Source organism: Haliotis cracherodii, unplaced genomic scaffold (assembly GCF_022045235.1).
Source record: "Haliotis cracherodii isolate W230 unplaced genomic scaffold, xgHalCrac1.p SCAF_5, whole genome shotgun sequence".
In the NCBI taxonomy this organism is placed as follows: Eukaryota; Metazoa; Mollusca; class Gastropoda; order Lepetellida; family Haliotidae; genus Haliotis; species Haliotis cracherodii.
The window spans coordinates 64,053,098-64,074,912 of record NW_027266308.1 but is presented as its reverse complement, the minus strand read 5'-3'; the positions used below and the strand labels follow the sequence as shown (position 1 = coordinate 64,074,912).

Sequence of the window (21,815 nt, the reverse complement as noted above, 5' to 3'; positions counted from 1 at the left end):
GAAATAGTTTTCGTAATAACGGCGCATGCGTCGAGCAGATTTCCACGTCTGAACGTTTGTTGCAAGAAGTTGTTGATTTTCAATGAAATCTCACATCTAGTTGCTATAGGTAACGTTTATTGTAATTTGATAGCATTCTAGACTTGTTTATACTGTTTGTTTATCGGTATAACATTTTTGTCCATCAGTTTGATGAATGTAAACAACGAAGCAGGACCTGCCCTGCATTTCCTTCTTTCCAAGTCAATGACAGCACAACACATCTTCATGACTTTCAGTTTTACGAAGCTGTCAACATTGACAATATGTTTTGCTCCTTCAGCTACTTTGCTTACTGAACCCTAGATCCACTTGCCCCTCTGTCTATACTTAGAAGTGGCGGCCAGTAGATATAAGGCCTAGTTTTGCGATCATAATAAACAAGAGCTACAACGTAAACAATCTCTGAACTGGACAAAATACCACGCAATATATTGAGTAGAAGCCGTCTTTTTGTTTTATAAATCCTCACCATTGCAATTGGTGCTATTTCATCTCATTGCCTTTGGCCCAATGCATTTTAACGAATATATTTAAGACTAAATTTTCTTTATTACATTGGGAAGTAACTTCTGTTCTCAATAATTGAGACCCATGAAGATCCGGGTTAGAACAGGTCTTCAGCAACCCGTGCTTGTTGTAAAAGGTGACTAAGCTTGTTGTGACTAACAGGATCAGGTGGTCGCTGACTTGGCTGATGCATGTCATTGTATCCCATTAGCGTAGATCGAGGCTCATGATGTCAATCACTGGATATTCTGGTCCAGACTCGATTATTTACAGACCGCCGTCATAAAGCTGGAATATTGCTGAGTGCGCCGTTAAACAACAATCAAACATACATCTCAATAATTGATTGTACATGTTGCAGACAGTTAGACAGACTCATCAAAAGAGGACCATTTTCTTCTTTCACATGGTATTTGCATAACCACAGCATGAAAGTCAAGTCATCCTTTATTGTTATATGACATATTTAAAAGATTTACTTTCATTTAGGCAGTCACTAGATTCAAATTCTCAAGGAACTTTGGACCCCTCCTTATTTCGAATACTGCATGTGCTAGTGTCATGTGCTGCTCATAGACAGAATGATAGAATATGGTCCTGTGGGGCTACATACCAATATTCAGTGGTCAAATGGTTGTTTGATAATACTGATATATTCATATCATGTGAAACCTTGAAGTGTTTCTGTAGTCATGGTAGTGCTTCTGTAGTGTCCATGGCTACTATCAGATTAAATGTTTGTTTATATTTACAGGTTTCGGTTGAAAACCGAAAATGTCGTGGCTGTCAGCTGTAACTGGGAAAGCTGAGGACTTTCTAAACAAGCTTGATCAGTCTGCTGCCACTACATTTCATCACCCAGATCAGCCTCAAACCCAAATCACCACACCATCCACACAGCAGATCACTGTTGGAGGGTCCAAGTCTTCCTCGCAGATTCTGTCCCCTTCCCAGAGTGTTCCCTCGCGTCTCAAGGACTTGAAGGGAAGTGTCAACCCCTCCTCTGGTTTTGTCAGTTCTCCTGTAAAACAGACTCCAGTGAAAACAGCTGCACCACCCAAACCAGCAGCTGCCAGTACCAGTGCCAGCGACACCAAGGTCAAAAAGAAGGATTCTGATGAGGCTTTGTTTGAGTTCCTCAATAGCAAGGACCCAGTGGAGAGTAAGAAGAAAGCTGCAACGCCAGTGAGTAGTCGTCATCACTCCAGACAGTCCAGCACTTCATCGAATGTCTCCCACAAAGACGTCCGTCCTCCTGTCGTAGAGGTCACAAGTCAAGTTGAAGTTGTTTCTACAGAACAGACACAAGGTAGATATTATATCACGTATAAGATCCCGGGTTGTTGATTATAAATGATTAATATAGCATTGCTATTCATTAGATTGAATTGATACAGTATCAACATTAGAAATATACCTATACATCGATATAAGATGACAATTGACATCCTTATTGCTGACTGTAGAAAAAAACCCAACTATCATATTACCATGATTACTGTAACAAAAGGTAGATCATAATGAGGTGAGGTAAAATGGGATTTACAGTGTTCCTGTCTACCGATAATTGCCAGTTTTTAACCGGTAAAATTAAGCTTGGACTTAGAATACCTTATAAATCTCTCTTGTTGAACAAAACATCGGCGATATATTTTTCGAATGAAGTCAGCTTGTCTATCACCATCAGGGTTTCCCCTTGTCAATTTTAGTTGAAGGAAATAAAATTTTGCCTTGCTACGAGGTTAAATCTGTTAAATATGCATTTTTAGCGACTTAGTGTAAAAATATTTTTAAAAAGGAGAAATTTGTGACTGGACTTTGTGTGAATGACGTGTAGATCTAACTGAATTACTGCAAGATGCATTGCATTGAACATGATGTTGAAGGAATTAAAACCAGGTAATTTTCATACGTTTTTTATTTGTTGAAAGTTGGGACTGACAAAAATTAGTGGGGACTGATAATTTTTAGAGTTTCCAGTCAACCAGCACTGGCAATTTCCAAAGCCAGCGGGAACACTGGTTTAATGTCGCATCCAAGATTATTGTACTTATATAGCGACGTGCATGTACGTGTGTGTGGCTGCTTGTACTAGTCCGGACTGATGCCGATTTATAGTGCTAGCTCACTGAGATACCATGCTGCAGTTTAACAGAATACCCCACTCAGACACAGTATACTGACTCCGAACCAACCATTCGTTGATTTAGCCCCTTAATGCCGAGCGCCAGACAGGGTAACAACAAGTACCATCTTTTAATGACTTTTGGTATGACGCGGCTGGGGATCAAACCCCGAACCTTCCGCTCTCCGGGCGGACGCTCTACCACTGGACCACGGAGGAGATCATAATGAACATATATTGACTTCAGATAAGACAGCAGAGTGTTTTTTTGTACTGGTCTTGGCCATAAAGACTTGTGACCACTTTGATAAAAGCAGTTACTGAGATATTTCACGAACCCAAACACACTATCCATGATGTCGTAAGCATGTGTTTAGAAGATCAATATTCAGAATTATTGTCAAAGGGAAGAAATATTAATGATTATCAATATGAAATTGTTTTCATTGATAATAACTTATAACTTTTTAAAGATTTAGCGAAACAGACTTGTTATTCTCAATTATGTCAGTTGTCAAAGATGGAAAGCAACTGTTTCTGTTATTTCAAATGTCCACAAAGTAATTCATGCATAAATCTGTCACTTCTCGCCAGTGGTGTGAACTATGTTGATTTTTGGGGACTTTCAGGCACATTTGCTATATGGATACTTCTCCGATACTTATTGATAATTGATCTCGATCTATATTGATAGCCAGCTAGGGCTGGGACGAGTCCAAATTTACTACCCGGGTACCCGCTGTAGGTCTCAAGAGATAGGCAAAACATGTTCGATTGGGAATAGTTTGAACATACTCCTGTCAAAATAAATTTAGATACACATATAAACTGATCTGGTCATGCATACACTGAAGTTGACTGATGTTGTCTCATATTATGCAAACAAATAAAGTCAGAAGGAATGTGTGCAAAGTCAGAAAGAAATGTGAATATTTATCACTGTTTAGTGTAATCACTAGAGTTCTAGATAACTTTTGCCATTAAACAATATAATCATGTGACTAACCACGGGTCTGGGTAGTCCTGTGGGTACCCAGGTCCTACTCAGTACCCACCGGACCCAGGTATACGAGTAACCCGTCCCAGCCATATAGCCAGCCCTAGTGTTTGTGGTTGTAAAATGAATTTAAACTGATTTACATATTGGGCATGTTGGGTTAAAATATCTTCTTAGCATGTTTAACATGTTTAAGAATAGAAAGAAAGTGGTGTGGGGAAAAGTACTACTAGATGAGTGTATGGATGGTATTGTGTCCAAGTGCATTGTATGTGTCCTGAATGATTTTCATTAGCCTTGGAATAATGGGATAGCTTAAGAATTTTATGTTATTTTTGTCATCAGAGCTGTACATTAGCTGCATATTTGCGGAAAATACGCATTTAATCAAATGAAATACTCAGACAAATCAATTCCTTAAAGTATCAAATATGCAGCAAGAACTATAAATATGTTATTGAAATAAAACTTATGTGTATATTACAACTGTTAGAAAAAAAAATTGCATATCAGCTGATTGTGAACTTCACTGACTGACAGTTACATTTGGTAAAACAGTATAGTACTATTCATTTGATTTTAAAGGATTTACAGGGATTGTTACGAAACAGATTTTCAAGTTGAAATACCCAAGTGTAAAGAAAGATGTGGGTAAAAAAATAACAATTATGGATACCCAATACACATGAAACCCATTGGTAAATTATCTTGTGGATTGTTCACAATATTAACCACTGTAATGTCTTGTACAGACTTGATTATTTACGTATTTCTGAGTGCTGTGTTAATCAACAAACAAATCATTACACCATTTATCATGTTTATCAGTTATGTCAAGTGTCAGGTATGTCAAAACTTATCTTGTTTGATTTTTATTAGAAGGAGAATCTCAGCGTGAAAGTCCAACTGGTTCTAATGCATCAGCTGATATTGAAGCCCTGGCTGATGCCATGCAAGAATCTCCAGCAAACAGTGAACACAGTAGTGCTGGGGACATTGAGAAGGGAGATAACTCTCAGCTATCATCACTTGAACTTGAGAACCGGCTCCTAAGAAATGAGATTGCATCCTTGAATCAAGAAATGGCTTCATTGATTCAGAGGGCAAAGGATTCCCAGACAGGTAATAAAAACTGAAAAACCCCCAAAAGACTGGAATTGATGTAGCATTAGAACATTCAACATGTATGTTATGTATGTACTGTATAATCATGATAAGAAAGATAAATTTGACCAATTATTTTGCTTGTTTACATATTTTACTGTATTCATGTTCTATATGTTGGAGGCAAAAAAAGCAAAAATATATCTTGTCACTACTGATTCCGAAGGACATTTTGAATAAAGATTTGTTCAAACCAAAAGATGTTTTAAGAGCTTATTTTTGTATCAGACAATTTTTCGTTAGACACTTCCAGAAAAGACCAACATTAACTGGCCTTGCCTAACATGCTAATTGCTATAGCTATGAAAGGTTTGCAGTGTGGTTGCCTTGAATCCAGGGAGGGAGGCAGGTCTTACACAACATGTCTTACTCGTTCATCCAAATTCAGAGTTGGTGAAGACAAAGAAGAAACTGGAGGATTATCACAATTCTGCGTCAATGCATGATCAGTTGGTGCGGGAGCTGCAGGCTAGGGAATCGGACCTCTCTGAATCACTGGCAGCAAAAGACTCCCAGCTGGCTGTGTTGCGCGTAAGGCTGGAGGAGGCTGACCGCAGTGTTAAAGAGAGGGAGAAGCAAATTGAGGATCTGCAGTCACACAGAGAAAGGTGGGCCTACTGTTACTGGTAAATAATGGCCTGTTGTATGGTGATTATGGCATGTATAGTATTGTGGTGGCATGTGGTCGTGTGCACAGTGCACAGGTCACAAATCAGATACAGTTTAGCAAATGATCGTGCATAGTCCTTGGATGGGTTACCATGTTTCGGCAGTTCGGTTCCTGAGAGTTTCTAGGGCTTTGGTCCTGCCACACACTGAAGCACATGTAACACATGTGATGTCTCGTTGAGTTTGTTGAGTTTGTTTGAAAAGTGCTTCTGTTCATCCAGCAGTGAATGGGTACCCAGTTGGATAGGTTGAGTTGTATACTCCCCAAGGAGCTGAGAAGGATTCTTGAGTGCATACTAATCCAGAGTCCGGGGTAATAAAAGGGCTTTCAGCATGCCTCTGAATTTTGTGCAATGTAAATGGTCTATTATTGTATTATTACATCTGCCTGTTATTGTATACTGCAGGATTTACTGAGTGACCTAAAATTTAATATAGTTGTTATAATAAGATATATTTCTGAATGCAGTGTTCTAAGTTAACCATGAAAAGAGCTCTTGTCATAACCCTAATGTTACACACTAAAGATGGAAGAAGTCCTTAGATGAAAGTACTTGAGCAGCACCCCAATATGCAGGGCCCCCTTAATTGCTGACACTGTATACGATCAAAAATGTTTTGTCTCTTAGCCTGAACTTGGCTCTTAGTATTATTTTATGTAGATTTTGTGGTTATATGGACTACTATAGCTGTGCTTGCTAGACTGTACAGAGTGTTTCTAGACTCAGGCTTCGGACTAGTGGCTAGAGTCACAGACTGTATATGCGAAACTCACCATTGCCCCAGATGTTTGGATATACAGGTCAAGCATTAGGAAGTTTATGAATCTTGGGCTGTTTAGCAGGTCTTTCAATTAAGAATGAATTCAACTTTGTTTATGATCATGCAGTGTGTAGTACTGTATTTCTATAAATGTTTTGGTGGTTTCAGAATCCTTAGGGACCACACTGATTCTAGTGGCATGCACAGCCAGGCTCTGGATTCTCTGAAGGAAAAGCTCTCTGAAGTGGAGGCCAACCTCCGACGGGAACAGGATGCCTTCAAGCATGCACAAGTGAGACATGATCTGACTCCCAACTCTTTAATGATTCTTTATGATGTCCCAATGTATTTTCATGTTCATCTTTAAGCAGTTCAGAGAATGAAAATACATTGTGCCTGCTCATGTTTAAATGTGCAGTAATTAGGAGGTAAACGTACTGTGTTTTCAATTCAGATACCTGTAGATTTTACTGCGCTAAATTGAATGTGGAACTGAACGAGGTTAGATCTACAGGTAGCCTAGCTCTACATTGAAAACAAGGTATGTTTATCGCCCTTCTATCATGACTAAACAAAACCCAAATCTTTCTTGTTAGCAAATATATTGAGCATGTTAAGTGAGGCAGCGTGTTTTGAGTAGATGGTCGATCAGAATTTACGGAATCACCAACAACAGCCTTTAATCAAAATATGGTGCTCTGTATGCTCAGCAGTGTGTTTACACCGTAATACTTCACTCCAACTTATGACATGCACTGAAAGCATGTAGCATGGCAACTTTGTAAGCTAACATGAGGTGGGGACCCTTAAGGAAAATTAAGCAAGCCTTGCAAATGTTTCATTCTACTCTGCAAAGTCTCTGTTATGATGTCATATCACTCATTGTGATGCAAAAGATATGACGTCACAGACGTATGTAGAAGAAGCGCCAAATAGTGAGCTCTGTTGTCCTCAAAACTTGAAATACATTCTCTTTGTAGATTTCTATCGTGTTTTCTGCATGATATGTACAATATTTTCTGAACATCCTGTGAATATTGTAGTAACTGCAACTTTGCATTTGTCGCCTATAATTGTACATATACCGACTGTATATGACTAAAAGAAGTGCAATTCTCCAAGTAATAGCTTCCACGGTGATGCAGCAGTCAAATCGTCCGATTCACCAATCAGAATCAAGTATTTTTCAAATTCTTGGTAGATTGTTTTTGCATTATTATTGTTGATTAGTAACGTTGTTTACTATTGGTAGAGATCGTAGTACTTGTGTCAGTATGAAGTGAAACAGGACAAGTAGACTTCGTGAAAGCTTGGCAAAGTTGTCTGTAGACATTTACACTGTGAGATGTAATGGAACTGTACAGACAATGAAATAAGTCCAGTCTGGCCTTGGTCATGTTGATGAACCAGAAGGCTTCAGGTGTTGCTGCTGTGTCACACATCTAAAACAGATATGCACCAAACATTGAATAACGCTTGTCAAAATAGTATGGTTTCCATTTACAACACAACTGTTATATGTTATTGTCTTAAATGCTAAAGTAGTGACCCATGCTTGCTGTAAGAGGCGACCAACAGGATTGGGTAGTCAGTCTTGCTGACTTGGTTGATGCATGTCATCGGTTCCCGATTACGTGGATCGATGCTCATGATGTCAATCACTGGATCGTCTGGTCTAGACTCAATCATTTACAGACCGCCATCATATAGCTGGAATAGTGTGTGGCGTTAAACAACAAACAAACAAACAACAAGCTCAAGTAGTGTTTCCATTTTGGATATGGTACCAGTTAAAATGTACCAGATGGAATGTGAGACTTTAGAAATTACTAGCTCGAGGCAAATACTGATCACAGGATAATGAGCAGGTATACCTATAGGTTTGTACCTATATCAAACCCTTGTCCTGAAGCACTGCATTTGCCAGTGATGGTGTCGCCCATATGTGGTATGTCTGTAATGTTGTTAAAAGGCAATAACATGGTAAAAGTCTTGTCACTCACTCACTGCTGGGCTCTGTCTCTCAGCAAGAAGCATCTGGAAGGCAGAGTCGCCTGGAACAGGAACAGCGGACAATGGCGGAGGCTCTAACAGCTGCTGAGAGGAAACTTACAGAGGAAAGAGGTATGTAGTTTATACTGTCATGCTAGTTGCTATATGACTAGAATTCTGTCACATCAGTAAAACGTCCCACTTGTAAACATTCTGTGTAACATACTTTTTGGATTAAGTAAATGAATGTTTGAATAATGAATGGCACCAGTGATGGCAGCGTTAGAAATTGGCTCTAGTCACAAAGTCCTTGCCAATCTGCCCAATAGTTCAGGTATGATAAGGACTTGTAGAATTTTTTAAAGTATTTTGCTATATGTTATCATTATAAGGACTACTCGACTAAAACAGTTATTCTCTATCGCTGTGAAGGTGTCTTAAAAAGTGCTTGTGTAATTCCAGAGGAACTTTAAACAGTTCTATTGAGAATTTATTCTTTGATGTTGCAAAAACCCAGAAATCAAGGTGAGTTTCAGAGCATGGATAATGTTCAAAAGTCAACATTGGTGCAAAGGAATGTCTGTTATCTTCAAAGCCTTAGTTTTAGAATTCTGTTTTGACTAGTGCTTTCCTCGAAAAATCACTGGCCTTCCATCACAGGAAACATTTCTGTAGAAGGTTCCTGTAATGGCGTTGTTGCTTGCAGGAAAAGTTACTGGTATCGCCAACCAGCTAAAGACAGCAAAGCTCAGTGTGGACTCAGCCAGGCTAGAACTCACCGACTACAAAGAGAAGGCTTCAAGAATTTTACAGGTATATTTTTTCAGAGATCTTTACGACTTATCTTTTTCTAGATAATTTCCCATCTTACTATTTCATATCAAGTGCAGTTCTCACAATTTTATTCACTCTTATGGAATACAAGAGTAGTGATACTTTTGTTTTGTATTGTGCTGAAATATATTTTGTAAGTATAATGTGGCTTAAAGTGATCACTTTCATCATTCTTTCAGAAGAACAGTTATAAGAGGCTGATACCTTGATAGTGTTTGTGAATGTTGCAGAGCAAGGAGAGGTTGATAGCGAGCCTGCGGGAAGGTTCTGGAGTCACAGGCGACGCAGGGGGCGTGTCCAGTCTGGAGTATGAGTCTGTGAAACAGGAGAAGGACATGCTCAAGGATGAACTGCAGCAGACCAAGATGGTCTCCGAGAATCTCCGTGCTGAGATGTTGGTAAGTCTCTCAGTCAGTTATCCAGATACTGTCAGTGGTTACAGTATTGCCAAACTAGACACATCTCTCTAATGTTTGTACAGTCTTAACCTCAGCAATCCTAAATCATGACTTGAACTTATTTTTACTGAGTCCTCATTCACTGTGTCACAAGCTTGAAGGGATAGTGCCTGATGAGCCATGTAACATACATTTAACACCTTTGTACTGACTGCCTCTCTCCCCTCGCTGACTTTGCCTCTATCTCCCCGCTCTGACTCCACTGCTCTCCCTCTGACAAAGTATCTCTCTCTCTCTCTCTCTCTCTCTCTCTCTCTCTCTCTCTCTCTCTCTCTCTCTCTCAGTCCTCTATGACTCTGCCCCTGTCTCCCCTCTCTCGCACCCCACCTCTCTCAGCCCTCTCTGACTCCTCCTCTATGACTATGCCCCTGTCTCCCCTCTGTCTCCCCCCACCTCTCTCAGTCCTCTCTTACTCCACCTGTCTCCCCTCTCGCCCAACCTCACTCACCCCACCTCTCTCAGCCCTCTCTGACTCCTCCTCTCTGACTCTGCCCCTGTCTCCCCTCTGTCTCCCCCACCTCTCTCAGTCCTCTCTGACTCCACCTGTCTCCCCTCTGTCTCCCCCACCTCTCTCAGTCCTCTCTGACTCTGCCCCTGTCTCCCCTCTGTCTCCCCCCACCTCTCTCAGTCCTCTCTGACTCTGCCCCTGTCTCCCCTCTGTCTCCCCCCACCTCTCTCAGCCCTCTCTGACTCCTCCTCTCTGACTCTGCCCCTGTCTCCCCTCTGTCTCCCCACCTCTCTCAGCCCTCTCTGACTCCACCTCTGTCTCCCCCAACCTCTCTCAGTCCTCTCTGACTCCACCTGTCTCTCCTCTGTCTCCCCCCACCTCTCTCAGCCCTCTCTGACTCCTCCTCTCTGACTATGACCCTGTCTCTCTCCTCTTGATGCTACCTCTTTGACTCCGCCTCTGTCTCCCCTCTCTGACTTCGCCTATGTCTCCTCTCTTGACGCCACCTCTCTGATTCCGCCTATGTCTCACCTCTCTGACTCAGTCTCTGTCTGATCTCTTGACGCCACATCTCTGACTCCCCCCACCTCTCTCAGCCCTCTCTGACTCCACCTCTGTCTCCCCTGTCTGACTCTGACTCTATCTCCCTCTCAGGACCTGGAGGGCCAGCTACAGCAGGACAGTGACTCGGCTGGTGAGCAGATCAAGTCCCTGGAGGAGCAGATCCTGGAGGAGAAGACCAGGAAGGAGGACACAGAGCAGGAGCTGCTCAAGCAGAAACAGGTACCACAGTGCCCATATTGTCATAAATATACCATAATCTGGCACTGCCATTCAACAATGTACTTTTCCACAATTGCATGAATGGTAGTAATTTGTAGGAAAAATGTTGATTTATTGTAAAAAAGGAGAGTGCAAGGAAATAATGTACAAATAAAATTTCAATTAAACGTTTGAAATTAGATAGTTTGAGTTCTTCATTGATAAATCCAAGTCACATTTCACATTTTGTTGAAGTAATAAGGTATTTGTGTTTAGTGAAGTCATCCAATTTCGTTAACATATTATTGACTTTTATTTGCAGGAACTTCAATATGCAATAGATGAGATCAACAAACAGAAGACGTCTTTCCAAAGTCGAGTCAGTGACAGAGAAAGAGAAATTGAGAAGCTGAGAAATCAGGTACAGATCTAGGGCTTTAAGAACTTGAAGAAGATAATTTTGTTAATATTTTTACCTTACCTGAAGCTACACAGTCCTATAGGTGTAGCGTCAGGTAAGTATAAAAACATTGCATGATAATCAGAAATGCTCATTTTTATAGTGATTTATTAAACCATTAGCAGACATACCATTAACGTGTCCACATGACGGTCCTACCATATCTTGTTGATGTGATAGTTGTCACTTCACAGTGAAGAGATTGTTCAAATGAACCTCAGGCCATCTTGCATGTGTGTTACATCCTCTTTTGTATACCATTATTAACCTAGATATGAGGTATGAGATTTTCAGAATGTCACCATTGATGACTATCCAATATTTATATCGCTCTGATAACTGATGATTGAGAATGCGTCTGCTTTATCCAGGTACTGTGGAGGTCGATCTATGATGCATTGTATCATGACATTGAATTATCAGGAAGTTGCATACTTCAATCATTAATTCAAATTTAAGAATCATGGACCTTCAGAAAATTCGGCACCTAGTGCCCAAGAATTTTAAGTTGCCATAAGTAACATTGAATATGACTGTTTCCTGACAATCAACCCATCACTATGTGACCCAAACATGTCTCTACAGCTGATGACGAAGAGTATAAGCAGCTCATCTGAGAGCGAGTTGGAATCACGAGTGCGAGCCCTGACTGACAGTCTCATACAGAAACAGACGATGTTGGAGGCTCTCAGTACTGAGAAGAACTCCTTGGTCCTCCAGCTGGAAAGGATGGAGGTTGGTAGTTATCTCTGTTGATGGATTAACGTCCACACTGGTTTTCATGTCATCACCATGGAGTGAAAAACTTAAGACATAATGCCAGTTGGGCAGTGGAGTAGTCTAGTGGTTAGAGCATTTGCTCTTCACGCCGAAGACCTGTGTTCGATTCCCCACATGGGTACAATGTGTGAAGTCCATTTCTGGTGTCCCCCACCATGATATTGCTGAAATATTGCTAAAAGCGGTAAAACGTTACTCACACACATAATGCCAGTGTTGTGAGGTTAAAACTAAGGTATAGACATAAGGACCAATTTGATTACTTGTCTCACAGATTAATGTCCCCCAAAATGTCTGAAGACAGGACGAAAATCTGCATTCTGCCTATTGCCATATTTTCTTGTGTAACAGATCTGTGAAGAATAGTAGAATAGGTCTTCAGCAACCCATGCTTGCTGTAAAAGGTGACTATGCTTGTCGTAAGAGGCGACTAACTGAATTGGGTGGTCAGGCTCGCTGAATTGGTTGATGCATGTCATCGATCCCAATTGCATGGATCAATGCTCATGATATTAATCACTGGATTGTCTGGCCCAGACTCGATTTTTACAGATCGCCGTCATATAGCTGTAATATTGCTGAGTGTGGCGTTAAACAACAAACAAACCAACCAAATCTTGTGTAACAGACACAACCATGTTTATGTGTTTTTTTTAATGTTGACCCTGTGGAGATTTGGGTTAGTATTGGTTGACTTGGTTGATGCTTGTCAACGTATCCCACTTGTGTAGATGGATGCTCATGTTGTCATCATGACATTACTAAGGGTACAATATTGCCTGTCTGTGGATGTTTTGTTTGCCCGATGCTCGCTATGTAGGGATGGTGGTTTATACACTGCTATATTTTCAGCAACAATACCGGGACATACAGGAGTGTGTTCGGTCAACTCCAACCGTCGTCAATGTCAATGACGATGAGGAAGGTAAGATAGGTAACAATGAACTTCATTATCTGCATGTCGGTGGAGGACTCAGCACATTTCTGTGTGTTGTCCATCTTTGTTTGCATGCTTGGGATTGGACTTGCTTTACACTGGAAACTTGTTTATTGTCAGATTGTCCGCCTGTCTCTCCCCTCTCTGCCTCTGCCTCTATCTCCCCTCTCTGACTCCGCCTGTCTCCCCTCTCTGACTCCACCTCTATCTCCCCTCTCTGATTCTGACTATCTCCCCTCTCTGATTCTGCCTGTATCTCCCCTCTCTGACTGCCTGCATCTCCCCTCTCTGACTCCGCCTCACTCCCCTCTCTGACTCCGCCTCTATCTCCCCTCTCTGACTCCGCCTCACTCCCCTCTCTGACTCCGCCTCACTCCCCTCTCTGACTCCGCCTCTATCTCCCTTCTCTGACTCCGCCTCACTCCCCTCTCTGACTCCGCCTCTATCTCCCCTCTCTGACTCCGCCTCACTCCCCTCTCTGACTCCGCCTCACTCCCCTCTCTGACTCAGCCTCTACCTCCCCTCTCTCATGGATGGGATGGGACATGGTCTACACTTGAATCTTTTGTGTATTGTCAGATTTCATCTGTATGCTTTTAATGGGACATGCTTTACACTGGAAACTTTTGTGTATTGTCAGATTTTATCTGCATGCTTTGGTTGGGGCATGGTCTACACTTGAATCTTTTGTGTATTGTCAGATTTCATCTGTATGCTTTAGTTGGGACATGGTCTACACTTGAATCTTTTGTGTATTGTCAGATTTTATCTGCATGCTTTGGTTGGGACATAGTCTACACTTGAAACTTTTGTGTCTTGTCAAATTTTATCGGCATGCTTTGGTTGGGGCATGGTCTACACTTGAATCTTTTGTGTATTGTCAGATTTTATCTGTATGCTTGTAATTGTCTCTCTTTGCATGCTGAGGTAAGGGACATTTTCATAACTGAAACATTTTTGCATTGTCAGACTTTATCTGCACATGAAGGGAAGGGACATGCTCCACATTAAGTGTCCGGGGGACATAATGAAATATTCAAGTTTGTGTATTGTCTGTCTATATTTGCTTGCTGATGATCGACCATTCTCACTACTGAAACATGTCTTTATTTATACTTTGGGGGAGGGATGTTGTCAGCACTGACACATCGTGTATTGTCTGGTGATATCTGCATTAATGTAACGTGACATGCTCTTCATTGAAATATTTCAGTTTCTTTAATGTATTGCATCAACACCTGGTTGTTTTCTTCAGTTCGCCAGCGCTTGCCGGGCTTCATGAGGGAGGGCCCAGCTGACCACGAGATGACCAAGAGGATGAAGAGGGCAGCTAATGTCATTGACAAGTTCAGGTCAGTACAATATCAGGAGATGGGATCCATGTGTTCCAGTGACGCTTTATTAATGGAGTTCTTTATGTTCAGGCTAAAAAAAGTAATAGTCTTGATTCTCAGCCACCCCCCACATCATCATAAAGTCTGCCACATGTTTCATTTTTTTCTCTCGTACACACGACCCCGGCAGTGAAATGCTACAATATTTAAAAACAGTGCTATCTAATATGGAAAGGAATACAAGGAATACATATATGTTGGGAGGAGGCCCTTTCCCAGGTTGATTGTACACAACTGTTTATTTGGTTACATTATAGTTTGAACAACCAAAATATTTTTTTAAAAAACACCGCCTGCCTGCACCATGTGCACTGTATTTTTGAAAACCATTGCCTGAGAACCAATTGTGTTTTTAGCCTAAGATGTTGTCAGTCCAGAAATTCCAGAAACACCGGAGTTGAATTTCCATGAGTTCTTTGTGATGAGTGCAATAATCTTGAACACAACATCAAACCTCATTTCACCTCATCAACAGGAAAATGGTATTAGTCCAGACTAGCACAAGCACAATGCATGCACTTCGCTATATAAGTGCAATAATCATGATAATCTTGAACACGACATGAAACCCCATTTGACTTCATCAATAGGTAAATGGTATTAGTCCAGACTAGCACAAGCACACATTCATGCACGTCGCTATATAAGTGCAAAGATCTTGAACACGACATCAAACCCCATTTCACCTCACCACCTCACATTTTGCCTTGCAACGGTAGCATTAAGTAATACTGTTACCATCTCGGATAACATGGTTGCCATCTCTACACTAATGTTCCTTTTCTTTTCTTCAGTGTGCGTCTTGGCATCTTCTTGAGGAGGTATCCTATTGCCAGAGTGTTTGTTATTGTATATATGGTAAGGACAATTATCTTGAGGGGAGGTAACCCACTCTCACATGATCTCAGGTGCAAGGTAGCATGTCCAGGTCTCTAGAGTGATCGGTATCTCTTTGATACAATAATTATACAGTATATGTGAAAACCAGCCCTGCAATAAGCTGTCTCTATGTATAATTATGATGACACAGAGCAAATAAAATCTGGAAAATAGATGAAGTGAAATGGTCACATGACACTTCTTTACACATATATCACTCTGAGAAGAGAAAGGAAATATGAGCGGTGTGCCACACAAAATTAATGATTGAGGCTTGATGAATTTTGAAAGATTATTCTCTCATTAATAATATGATAAATGTTTGCATGTTTAGCAGATGTTTAGTGTGCTGATGACATGTATTATGATAAAGAAAAGTAAGCATTGCATAGAAGAAAGTGTAAATTTTGTCTTGTATCTTTGAGGATGATCTTTCAGGGATGATTGAACGCAGTTAAGCCTCAGCTGATCCTTTCTCTGCACACAGCAACTACAAGGGGATGTAGATTTTGATAAATGCCATAGATAAACCTTTATTCATGTAATCAAGGCCTGATCACATGGTGTGTAATTACAAACCTCCCTTTGAGCCAAACAGAACGCCAGTACGGTGCTGGCATTTGTACAGAGCTGTGCATTGGTGGTGTTGTATTGCCGTGGACCAGCTCAACATTTCTCTCTGTGGATACTATTGCAGCAATAGAAACTAAGTTTTAGTCCACTACTCCTTATAAATGACACACAAACTTACCACTACTGCAGTGTTAGAAACTTACAGCTCAGTCCACTAGTCCTTATAATGATACCATATAGCAAAACCCTTAAAAATGGCAAATTTATACTATGACTACAGGACTTGTGCCAGTTTCTAAGTCTGTATCGGTACTCATTGCTAGAGCTAGCAAGATATGGAGTGAGAGATGTTTTTGCTGAAATGGCTTGGTTAATGATTTTGGGACAACTAACTTTGACAAAGTTACTGTTTTCATCACGAAAATGATATGACGTTTAAAGAAACTGACTGTGAGACTTTGTTTCAGGTTATACTGCACCTGTGGGTGATGATTGTTCTGCTGACCTATCAGCCTGAAATGCATGGAGCGGACTACCAGCCCAAACCCCCGGACGAAGTCCCCCACTGAGACACTGCTGACTTCTACCTGGAGATTATAGTGGTGCAGGGTAGACTGATCGTGATTATTGTGATATCCACAGGGAAGTTCACAGGCTTCAGGGGAATACTGTTCTTAACAGAGGCATCCACTGACACTTAGAGGGAATATTATTAAGATGAGACACTTTCTGGGAATATTATTAAAATGATACACTTCTTGGGAATATTATTAAGATGATACACTTTCTGAGAATATTATTAAGATGATACACCTTCTGAGAATATTAAGATGATACACTTCCTGGGAATATTATAAAGATGATACACTTTCTGGGAATATTATTAAGATATTACACTTCCTAGGAATATTATTAAGATGATACACTTTCTGAGAGTATTATTATGAGGATATACTTTCTGAGAGTATTATTAAGATGAAACACTTTCTGAGAGTATTATTATGATAAATTTTCTGAGAATATTATTAAGATGATACACTTTCTGGGAATATTATTAAGATGATACATTTTCTGGGAATATTATTAAGATGATGCACTTTCTGAGAGTATTATTAAGATGATACACTTTCTAAAAGTATTTATATGAGGATACACTTTCTGGGAATATTATTAAGATGATACACTTTCTGGGAATATCATTAAGATGACACATGTCCTGGGTATATTTTTAAGATAATGCACTTTCTGAGAGTATTATAAAGATGATACACTTCCTGGGAATATTATTAAGTTGATACACTTCTTGGGAATATTATTAAGATGATACTTTTTCTGGGAATATTATTAAGATGATACACTTTCTGAGAGTATTTTTAAGATGATACACTTCCTGGGAATATTATTAAGATGATACACTTCTTGGGAATATTATTAAGATGATACCTTTTCTGGGAATATTATTAAGATGATACACTTTCTGAGAATATTATTCAGATGATACACTTTCTGAGAATATTAAGATGATACCTTTTCTGAGAATATTATTAAGATCATACACTTTCTGAGAATATTATTAAGAAAGTGTATCATCTTAAAAATCTTCCCACAAAATGTATCATCTTAATAATACTCTCAGAAGTGTACATAAAAACGTCCATTCTCTTGTTATAATATTTTTGTTTATATTCAAATATGAATTATTATTTCATACATATCATGAATATGAGATGTTTGAATTAAATTTCTTGAAAATAATACTTTAACACAAAAATATCCTGCCAAGGTTTCATATGGATTGCCAGTGTAAACCCCATTAAATCCTGAGTTAACTGACCACCGATACATACTGATTCTCAGGCACAAAGTATCTGCTAATCCTAATCCGGCACATCATCTTGTACTACACAGGACTCAGTTATCCCTGTGGTCATATTATGTCCACTGTTCATATAAGAACAGTGGCAAGGGAAGTAGTCTTGTGGCTTCTTGCATTCAGCTTGTTGTAGATGTTTATGGATAATTATATTTGGGAGATATGAAATTGTTGAGGGATACATATAGACATTCTATGTTCATATTGATCAGTGTGTGAAAACACTCTGGATACATATTTTATCGTGTGCTGAAGGCTGAAGTTCACTTTGAAGCAAGCTCTCACTTGGTATTTCAGTCATCATGATGTTTCATGCAGGTAGTGTTCAAAAGTCTGTTGTTCCAACTTGGGGACGACCCATTACCCAGGAGTTGGTAAGGGATTTATCTTGAATTCCAAACTCAGTGCCAGTGGCAGGCAAACTGGGAAAACATTGTGATATTGTTAAGTATTGGATGTTTTTAATTTGGGAATTATTCATTGAAATTGGGAATTTTTACTGACATTCACAGGAGACGTGGGGCAGATTTGGCCTCCGATCAGGTCTTGATAAATCACTGCATGTATTCCTCTGACACCCCTAGACCTGAGAGACGACTACTCTACATTTGATGTACAGTTCAAACTTATCATGTCACCATGGTAACTAATGCAGCGTGCCTGTTGTCTTAAGCCTACAGCCTCCCAGTACCCTGATGTGCTGAGTGATAGTATTGCTCAGTAACCATGGTAACTAATGCACTGTGCCTGTTGTCTTAAGCCTACAGCCTCCCAGTACCCTGATGTGCTGAATGATAGTATTGCTCCGTAACCGTGGTAACTAATGCAGCGTGCCTGTTGTCTTAAGCCTCCCAGTACCCTGATGTGCTGAGTGATAGTATTGCTCGGTAACTATGACATTCAGCTTGTGCTAGATTGTAAAGACAAAGCAAGAAAGGTCAAGACATGAAAAGATGACATTCTTAGGTCATCATCATTAGCCCTTAGACTGCTGTATTAGTGACAGATTCATTTCAAACTGTTATACTATACTTGTAATTCAGGCATTGTTTTGATAATGAGACTTGCTGTTCAATCAATGATTAACAAAACTTATGTAACTTCATTTTTGTTTTGACTGTGATCTTCCTTGAAGTGACAATTGTCGCGACCTGCACTGCCGTATTCAGTTGTTCTGATTTACTAATGTGGCACAAGTTGTCCAAAGGTTAAAGAAACATTATGTTTCTTTCTGCACCTTTCTTATGATGTTATGAAACTTGGTGTGTAAATATTCATTGCAAAGTTACAGGCACAGTTCACATGAGGCAGACAGTGAAGAGTTTCAACAAACTCGGCTAAAACACCTCTCTCCTCACCCTTTTCTGGTAACTTATTGAAGTTCTCTCCCCTTGGAAGGGGTGAAGTACCGCATGCATCAGAACATGTGACACTGGATTTCAAGTATTGGGAACCTATTGGGTTGTAAATGAATACTGATTGGTGGACCCACAGTTGTATCATGTATCATGTCAGTGATAAGATATTATGTGAATAATATGATATAATGTGAATAATGAGATACCAGGTGAATTATAATATATCAAGTGAATTATAAAACATGTGAATCATAGGATACCATGTGAATTATTGGATACCCTGTGAATTAAAAGATACCATGTCAATTACAGGATACCATGTGAATTATTGGATACCCTGTGAATTAAAAGATACCATGTGAATTACGGGATACCATGTGAATTATTGGATACCCTGTGAATTAAAAGATACCATGTGAATTACGGGATACCATGTGAATTATTGGATACCCTGTGAATTAAAAGATACCATGTGAATTACGGGATACCATGTGAATTATGGGGTACCATGTGAATAATTACAGACATGTGAGTAATGCATAACTGGGAATGTATTGTGTGGAGATCAAAAGATATATTTTGTTGTATAGTATTTGCCATGTCACTTGTAATTTGAATGTGTGTGGGTCAGTGAGTGTTTGTGCATGTGTACATGTTGAAATGTCTGCTTCCATAGGTCTTCACACTGGACGTGTCAGTGAGCAATCAAAGCTTGTAGACTGGTTTGTTCAATGCAACTAGAAGCCAATTAGTTATTATTCCCAGCTATTCACTATATTAGATCTAATGTGATTTGGTGCTCATCTGGGGTTGTACAGACTGATTAACCCTTAATTCCACCTTCGTATTCAGTTTGTAGAAAATATTCAATGATTACAATATTTCTGAAATAGATTTTATTGTAGACATAGGACAGTGATCACATGGAGTTCTGATGAATATTCTGAGAACATATTCAGTATATTTTTTGTTAAATTAGATTCCAGTTAAGATGCCCATCTTCAATTATTCTTCAATGTATTTAATTCTGTTTCTTGTAGTAGGACGGAGCATCTTCAATCCCAAATCATGCTTGTGACATAACCAACTGCTGGATGTAGGTTCAATCAGTAATATTTTTCTGAATATCTATGTTTATTATAACATCTATTAATACTAACACTGTCTGTGGAGGCACTGATGTACCAGCTCAAGGTTACTTGATACAGAACACTAGGTAGCTCCCACTGTACCATAGGCAGTGTAAGCTGTCACTGATGGACGAGGATGTTCCTCTGATGCATGGTTATGGGCAGCTCACCTATAAGAAGTCGCTATGTGGCTGAAATAATGCTGATGCGACATTCATTTTTAACTCACTATAATGAGTAGGGTGGTGCTAGTAGCTTATAAAGAGGGTCCTTTCACTTGGCTGCACAATAGGGGACCTTTGACTTGGTTGCACAAATTGTAAAACTAATTCAGATTGGCATGATCATGTCGATGGTTGGTTTATGAACATTAAAAATACTTTGACCCAATGTGTCATGTATATACTGATGGAGGAACAAGTGTCAACAAGCATGTATTTGAAATGACGTTGTGCTCTACCCTGATGATGGCTGGTTGTGACACACAAGTAAAAGTTAACATTCTCCTGCTTCCTGTGCCCTTATTCCATCAGAATGTATAACAATATGTCTAAATTCAAAGGGCAGTTGATATTAAGCAATTGAAAAAAACAACTTGGTAGAATAGTAGATCTTTTCAGGCCATTGTTGTCAGGAAGAGATTAAAATGGCAAGCAGGAGATATCCAGCAATGAAATTGCATCACAATGCTTTGCAGACCATTGTGACACCATCGGTTACCCTGATGTCACAATCAAATGACATCACTAATCTCTGCCACTGAAGATAATAAGTTATTACTGTTTACAAACTAAAAATGTTGAAGAATGATTTTGGATGATAAATAGAGTCTCACCCTTGCATTTTAAACTGTTATTGACATATGTTGATATATTTGATATCACGGGACAAGAGGTGAGATTCACACAATGGCTCATTTTCTTTAGAATAGTATATATCTCATTTACTTAATTTGTACAAGGTTGAGACTAAACATGTCTGTTTTTCTCATTTACAAGACAGGCTGCCAGGAGTGTAAGCATATCGTGTGCATTGTTTCATAAGTTTTCTCTTTTAACCATTGGTAACATTTGTATTTGTTCATAAATATGCAACTCTTTCCTGTCTTAGTTTTTATACATTTATTCAGGTAACTTAAGATACAGGCAATGCTAGGAGTGGACATATTTTATGATGTTGATGATGATTATGATGAAGACATTACTGTTTATTATTCCTGTTATTGGGTTTACACAAGTGGGAGGGATGTGCTGGAATCTTGTCACGCTGTAAATAGTCGGATATCTACCATGTGATCTGTGACCCTGGGGGCAACACTTGTAAATACCATTGCACTATTATGTACAGATGTCATGTATAAATTACATATTTATGTCTGCTTTGTAAATATGTACATCAGTGTACACCCTGAGCCAAGAGTCTTATCATGTATAGGATATTGTATGATGTACTGCATGGTCCTGAATAAATGGGAGGAAACGAGGCTGTGTGTGTCTTTTACAGGGCGACTGGAAGGAAGGTCTTCATAAATGTATTAATTATCCAAGTCTCACAAGTTGCTCAGTAATGTTGCTGTGTGTTGACTAGCCCTACAGTTATCAAACACTGGATTGTCTGGTCCAGACTTGATTATTTACAAGACGTCGTTGTTGAGTGTGGCATTACTCAACA

General features: G+C 39.6%; 1 protein-coding gene across 2 annotated transcripts; it reads left to right on the top strand.

The window, feature by feature from the left end:
- The first annotated feature begins 27 nt into the window (after positions 1-27).
- LOC139443163 (golgin subfamily A member 5-like) lies at positions 28-21,622 on the top strand. 2 transcript variants are annotated; one of them, XM_071224123.1, is made up of 15 exons: positions 28-109; positions 1,304-1,858; positions 4,551-4,793; positions 5,224-5,443; positions 6,435-6,558; positions 8,294-8,390; positions 8,965-9,071; positions 9,323-9,490; positions 10,653-10,781; positions 11,083-11,181; positions 11,806-11,955; positions 12,853-12,925; positions 14,193-14,289; positions 15,126-15,189; positions 16,251-21,622. In XM_071224123.1, the coding sequence occupies exons 2-15, from the start codon at positions 1,324-1,326 to the stop codon at positions 16,350-16,352; spliced, it is 2,208 nt and encodes a 735-aa protein (XP_071080224.1). In that variant the 5' UTR covers positions 28-109; positions 1,304-1,323; the 3' UTR covers positions 16,353-21,622. The 2 variants fall into 2 exon arrangements, with proteins under 2 accessions (XP_071080224.1, XP_071080223.1); XM_071224122.1 differs by having other exon boundaries at positions 12,853-12,934.
- The last annotated feature ends 193 nt before the right edge of the window (positions 21,623-21,815 follow it).

What these genes read in the sequence shown, in the direction of transcription:
- LOC139443163 (XM_071224122.1), top strand. Translation starts at nt 1,324, where the DNA reads ATGTCGTGGCTGTCAGCTGTAACTGGGAAAGCTGAGGACTTTCTAAAC. An exon ending in TCCAGCTGGAAAGGATGGAG is followed by an intron (nt 11,956 to 12,852) that starts GTTGGTAGTTAT and finishes CTATATTTTCAG; the next exon opens with CAACAATACCGGGACATACA. An exon ending in CGATGAGGAAGGTAAGATAG is followed by an intron (nt 12,935 to 14,192) that starts GTAACAATGAAC and finishes TGTTTTCTTCAG; the next exon opens with TTCGCCAGCGCTTGCCGGGC.